Source organism: Sinocyclocheilus rhinocerous, unplaced genomic scaffold, assembly GCF_001515625.1.
Source record: "Sinocyclocheilus rhinocerous isolate Xijiao unplaced genomic scaffold, SAMN03320098_v1.1 scaffold340, whole genome shotgun sequence".
Classification (NCBI taxonomy): Eukaryota; Metazoa; Chordata; class Actinopteri; order Cypriniformes; family Cyprinidae; genus Sinocyclocheilus; species Sinocyclocheilus rhinocerous.
In genome coordinates this window covers 1,092,885-1,099,344 of record NW_015670980.1, presented here as the reverse complement: position 1 = coordinate 1,099,344, position 6,460 = coordinate 1,092,885, and the positions used below count along the sequence as shown (strand labels likewise).

The 6,460-nt window shown below is 37.0% G+C and overlaps 1 protein-coding gene across 1 annotated transcript in view; it reads right to left on the bottom strand.

Annotated features, from left to right (window-relative positions):
• Positions 1–6,460, bottom strand: part of LOC107734488 (kalirin-like) — a gene marked incomplete at its 3' end in the record, with an annotated part of 179,489 nt that overhangs the window by 29,476 nt on the left and 143,553 nt on the right. The window contains exons 14-16 of the mRNA XM_016546460.1: positions 6,074–6,269; positions 3,468–3,634; positions 1,462–1,581 (exon numbers count right to left, since the gene is read on the bottom strand). Of these exons, the coding sequence (XP_016401946.1) occupies positions 1,462–1,581; positions 3,468–3,634; positions 6,074–6,269 (483 nt within the window). The remainder of the gene's footprint in view (positions 1–1,461; positions 1,582–3,467; positions 3,635–6,073; positions 6,270–6,460) is intronic.

The window sequence follows — 6,460 nt, the reverse complement described above, 5'->3', positions numbered from 1 at the left end:
TTGATTTGAAACCCCATAACATTTTCCTGAGATGTTGATTTATGACACACAGTTTAAAAATGTGTCCGATTTAAATGACAATTACAAAATATTACCATATTTCCATAAGAGTGTCACTAAATTAATATCAGACATTTTTGAAGACCAAGGAGAGGGAGTGGTCATGGTGAAACATCCAAAACTGTGGCATGTATAGTCTCAGAGAAATTCACTAAAATATAATGTCCTCATATGAGGATGCAGTGTCTCAGGAGGTTAAAGTTTCAACATTAGAATGAAAATATAGGAAATTGCACCATACAACCAATACATCACTGTCATTTTACTAAAGTCTTTTTCTTAGCTGAATTATTTGCAGGTGAGGTTGAAACGTTGAGCATTTTAATCAAAACTTATGCTGTAACATCTACTAAATGTGACTCATTGCTGAACATCTTGAATTTACTTGTAAGAAGGGAACTATGTTTGAAAATATCTGTACCATCTGGTCTAGGGAACCAGTTTGCCAGTTACTGCCTGACTGACTCCTGGAGTCACTCCTGAGAGAGCAGTATTTCCTACTGATAACTTTAAGTATTGCTGTCCCAATTTCCCAAGCAATAGTTAAGAACATCAGACTTATTTCTTTCCTTCATGTAAAATAAGTAGTTGTACAAATTTCCTTCTGGAAAAGATGCAGTACTAATCAAAAAATAGTATTACGTATTACTCTATGTTCTTTAAGTATCATTGTACCATAGAACCATCTTGTAAGTACCATAGTACCATAAAACATGAATATGGTAATCATTTAGTACCATCATATACTACATATACTACAAACGTTTTTTCAGTAAGATTTTCTTTTTTTTTTCTTTTAGGAAAGAACATTTATGCTGTTAAGTTAACAGTATGTTTGCAATATCTTTATCACAGTATACTTATATATTTTGAACCTCACAATAGCCAAAAGCTCACAGTAAAAAATTTAAGATTCAAACCATGCCAGTTTTTCTCTACTCCATCACCATCATGCACCAGAGATGTAGTGACATAAGACTGAAAGGTTTGAGATTTAACCGCAGAATTTGCATGACTTAGACTGTGTGTGTGTGTGCGTGTGTGTGTGCGCGTTTTTGTGACAAATGAGGACATAAATTTGTATAATGACAAGGGTATGACATAGGTATTACAAGGAGAAGGTGACTTTTCAGGACATTATCCCATGTCCCCACTTTTCAAAACGCTTATTAATCACACAGAATGGAGTGTATTGAAAATCTGAAATAGCACAAAGTTTCCTGTAAGGGGTAGGTTTAGGGGTAGGGTTGGTGTAGGTCAATAGAATATACGGTCTGTACAGTAGAAAAACCATTACGCCTATGGGATGTCCCCACTTTTCACAAAAACAAACCTGTGTGTGTGTGTGTGTGTGTGTCTGTGAGTGTGAGTGTGTGTGTCTGGATGTGTGTGTGTGTTTACCTCTATCGCGAGTTGGAACTGTTCATGTTCTCTCTGTAGTTGTTCGGCCTCTGACAGTGAACTTGCGTTCACCATACTGGCATCCAACATAGACTCACCATTACGAATCCAACCCAGAACCTAACACACGACACAACACATACAACTTTAGCACTGAAACACAGCACGCAATATAAATATGATCTATCTATCTATCTATCTATCTATCTATCTATCTATCTTCATATCTTCAAGTGCACTCAGAAATAAGTGTTGGGTGAAGTTAGATTGAATCATCTGCATGATATTACACTGAAATAGCTGTCAGTCTGATCTGAATATGTCACTCAGTGTGGACTGATATCCCGAGGAGCCTGAGCAGAATTCATAACTCTCTCTGCTCATTTCTCTCCATTAGCAGTCGTGTAGTGGCAGACACTTTAAGGCTGTCCCTGGCGACAGCACTTTGGCCCTCTGATTGAGACTAGCTCTGAGAGCCACACTGAATGTCTCTCTGTTGATGATCAATCAGAGGAACCGCCAGTGACAGAGCCAACAGAGAGTCACACGAGAGCCCAGCACTGTGATACATCAAGAGCATGAGAGAGCAGAGGAGCAACCTCCGACAACCAATGTTTAGTTATTTTTGATAAATGGATCAGTGAGGGTGAGTCCTCTTTAAAGAGCTGTGGCATTATGGGTAAAGGGAAAACACACATACACTACTTTCCAAAAGTCTTGGGTCAGTACGATTGATTATACATGTATATATGTACAGTATGCATTTATTTATTAAGCAAGGGGCAGATTAAACTGATTAAAAGTGACAGTAAAGACTTTTACATTGTTACTTTAAATGACTATTTACAAAAATAAATTATGAATAAATGCTGTTCTTTTGAACTTTCTATTCATTAAATAATCCTGAAAAAAGTACCATAATTTAAATCAATCAATCAATCAATCAATCAATTAACGACTGAGTATTAATTCAGCATTCCCATCATTGGAATAAATAAAATGTTAAAATATATTAAAATAGAAAACAGTTATTTAGATGCTAAATATTTATTTTTACAGTACTTACTTTTTTATCAAATAAATGTAGGATTGGTGAGCATAAGTGATCATTACCGAAATGTCGAAGGTCTCTTTATATCACTCAGAAGTGATACACACACATTTTATTTTTAAGAATAAAATGACAGGTGACATAAATCAGCCAAATTATATATTAACAACAACAACAACAAAACGTTTGGTGAGTGTTACTAAAATGGAGATTTCTGTCTCACTGCATGAGGGGAAAAATTAAAACAGGCTTTTAAAGATATGTACTGTAATTGAAATCCAAAAACACAAATAGCCAAAGTGTAATCAAATAAACACATAAATGTGTATTGTGGATGTATTCCTTCCACTAGTCTGAAAGAAGACAAGTTATGGAAGAAAACAGCAAAATAGCAAAAACCTCAAAATAATAATCATAATAATAATAAATGCAATAAAAACACAACATTTATGTTCATACATAATGTTCATTGCATTGAGCAGCACTTTGTACAGCCTACTCTATAATTTTGTTTCCCAACCCTGGTGCTGGAGCACCAGCAAAATTTCACATTTCGAATGTCTCTCTTTTTTAAGACACACATTTCAGGTCTTGGAGTCACTAGCAATCAAGGCTGGGAAACACTGCTACGGTATATATTATGGACAGTATGCTAAATGGAATATATCTTTGGGGAATCATTTCAGCTGTGGCTCTGAACATCTGCTTGATTTTTATCCCAAGACTGCACTAAGAATATGAAGAAAACAGAACAATAAATATAACTTTGAGTAGCCAAACAGCAGGAAGCGTTTTTCATTGATAAAGTTTGACTTTTGGCCCTGAGATGGATAAGCAGATGCTGGAGAACGTGTATAGTGAGCTGCTATTGAAGTTACTGGCTGCGTATGACTTCTGTCTCATTTCTAAAGTTTATGAGCGTCAATCTGGATGTTGATTATTCTGTGTGTGTTACCTGTTTAACCTCAGCCTGTAGGTGGCGCAGCTGCACACACTGCTCCAGGTGTTTCTGTGTGTGTTCAGCGCTCACGTCCAGCTCATGCTGTTTCTCATTAAGAAACTCCAACAGTTCCTGAACTTGAGTGGCCAGATCCACCTCCTTCTCACCGGTCAACTCAATACCTGCATATCACACACAAATACACACTTCTGTTCATATTTCTGCAGAATCATTATTGTCTGAAAGAACACGTTTACAGCTCATCACCACTGGGTGGCAGTATGGAAGCTAGTTCAAATCCACTACAAAACCGCTCTCCTCATTCAGAACTACTGTACTATATCATAGATTCACATTCAAGGCAAATTTAATTTAGGGATAATGTACAGTCAGCAAAATAAAACTCAACATGCATGAAGTGATCTATCTATCTATCTAAATCTATCTATCTATCTATCTATCTATCTATCTATCTATCTGTCTGTCTGTCTGTCTGTCTGTCTGTCTATCTATCTATCTATCTATCTATCTGACAGAATAGGTTAATTAGTTGTTATTTTCCCGTATATTTCACTGAAAGAATAATCAAACAAATTAATTGACTGAATTTGATTTCTAATTATATTTTTAATTTCTAATATTACTTCTTACTAGAACTACAGTTGCGAAGTTAGTTAGTAATTACGAATGAATGAATGAATGACTGAATGAATGAATCACAGTTGATGCATATAGAGCATCCAGTAAAGCTTAATTCGGTGATTGTATCTGTTGTCCCAGCAGCAGAATCAGACACACCCATCGGACACACAGGCATGTGTGAGAGATTGTCACAGTAATGTCTGGAACAGACGGCGTCCAAAGCCTGGACAGAAGAGCGTGTCCTCAGCCAAGACCCATGTGTGAGAGAGTTAGTTAGTAATTACGAATGAATGAATGAATGACTGAATGAATGAATCACAGTTGATGCATATAGAGCATCCAGTAAAGCTTAATTCGGTGATTGTATCTGTTGTCCCAGCAGCAGAATCAGACACACCCATCGGACACACAGGCATGTGTGAGAGATTGTCACAGTAATGTCTGGAACAGACGGCGTCCAAAGCCTGGACAGAAGAGCATGTCCTCAGCCAAGACCCATATGTGAGAGAGAGGGGGGTGAGAGTTGGGTCAGCAGTTTGAGGAGAGGAAGTCTGTTTCCAGTGTTAAAAATATCTGAGAGACACAGCGCTGAACGTTGGGACGGTATGAAGATAAGAGTGGAGACGAAGAGAAATGTGGGTTAGAGATAGACAGCTGAAGAAAGGAGTGACATTTGGTCTAATTTCATTTTAACTCACTTCTTTAAATTGAAATGAAAGCTGTACTGAGCATCATTAGTGCCGGCTCTCCTTCTCTCTCCTCTGCATCTATATCTCTATCAGATCAAACCCCATCTCATCAGAGTTCATGAGTACTGTACGAGTGAGTGATTTCATATACATTTGGATGATCTGACTTGTGTGAAAGCATATGATTTGTAGGTAAAACCTCACCATGAAGGTGCACCCCTAAACCTAACCCTCAGGAGGTGTGAGCAGATTTGCACAAAAACTTGCAAATGAACATGCACAATTTTGCAACCAGTTCACGAAAATTTAAACATTTACAAACTGCCATGCGACTGTGTTGATCAACTCACTTTAGGATGATTTGAAGCCACTAATATAATACAATTCCAAATTATATATATAATGATACGTTTTTCCTCAAATCGTTTTAATCTTTGAACAATCTTAAGGGCAACACTTTATTTTAAGGACCATTAAAATAAATTTTATAAAGCACATATGAATGCCATATTCTGCAGAACCATATTTTAGATCCCTTAACTTTACCCCATACCTAAACTTAACAACTACCTTAGTAACTATTATTAAGCAGCAAATTAGGGAGTTTATTGAGGGAAAAGTCACAGTTAGTAGTTAGTTAACAGTGAGAATTGGACCTTAAAATAAGGTTGTTCTTTAGACAAAACTTAAGAAGAATCGCTGTAAATAACTTCTTAAAGTCAGGATAAACTCCAGTTTGTCTCCAATGATATGATGTTTAATGAATTTATTGGTTTGTTTCAAATTAATTGTTATAATTAGGCATTACAGCATAGCACTAGCTATATATAATACATATTACTCTGACTAGGGATGTGCGCGAGTGCTCTGAAATCATACCAATTATCGATAATAGAAACAATAAACAGTCATGATTAAGTGTGGAGTGACTATATATATATATATATATATACACATATTGTTGTTGTTTTTTTATATTTGAGAACGTTCTAGGAATTTTTAAGAATTACGCTTAGGAAGATTAGTACAAACTTCTTGGAATTTATCTTAAGAAATCCCTTAACTTCTTTTTTTAAGAAGATGTTTGTGAATCCAGCCCTTGGGCATTTTTGTGTGCAAAATACATCGGGTGGTCAGTGAACACACTGTGGTTGGTCTGTGGGTGAGAACCTGAGAGTACCAACAAAACAGTACAACAACTTGTACTATTGCGTTACTGGCTGTCAGTGTCAGTGGCACCTATACTCTTTTTCATCTTCCCCTCTCTCTCTCTCTCTCTCTCTCTCTCACCTGAAGCTTGGACCTCCATGATGTACTGATGCAGGTCTTGACCCTGCTGCATGACCTCGTAGGTCATGTTGTTCATGGCCAGTTTTCTCTCCGCGTGCCGCTGGAGTCTCTGTTCAGCCAGACTGGGTTCTTCTGCGGTGAACTCGTTTACCTGACGAACCAGGTCCTCATTCCACGCGTCTAACTCCGCCGTTACCTGCAGGACAGGAGAGACAATTAAACACTTTGACATTATTACATTATAGTGTACTTTTTACAAGTATACGTAAGTGTGAAAAAACAGTTAAGTGGCCCTTTGTTTAATTAATATATGTGACCCTGGAGCACAAAACCAGTCTTAAGTCGCTGGGGTATATTTGTAGCAATAGCCCAAAATACATTGTATGG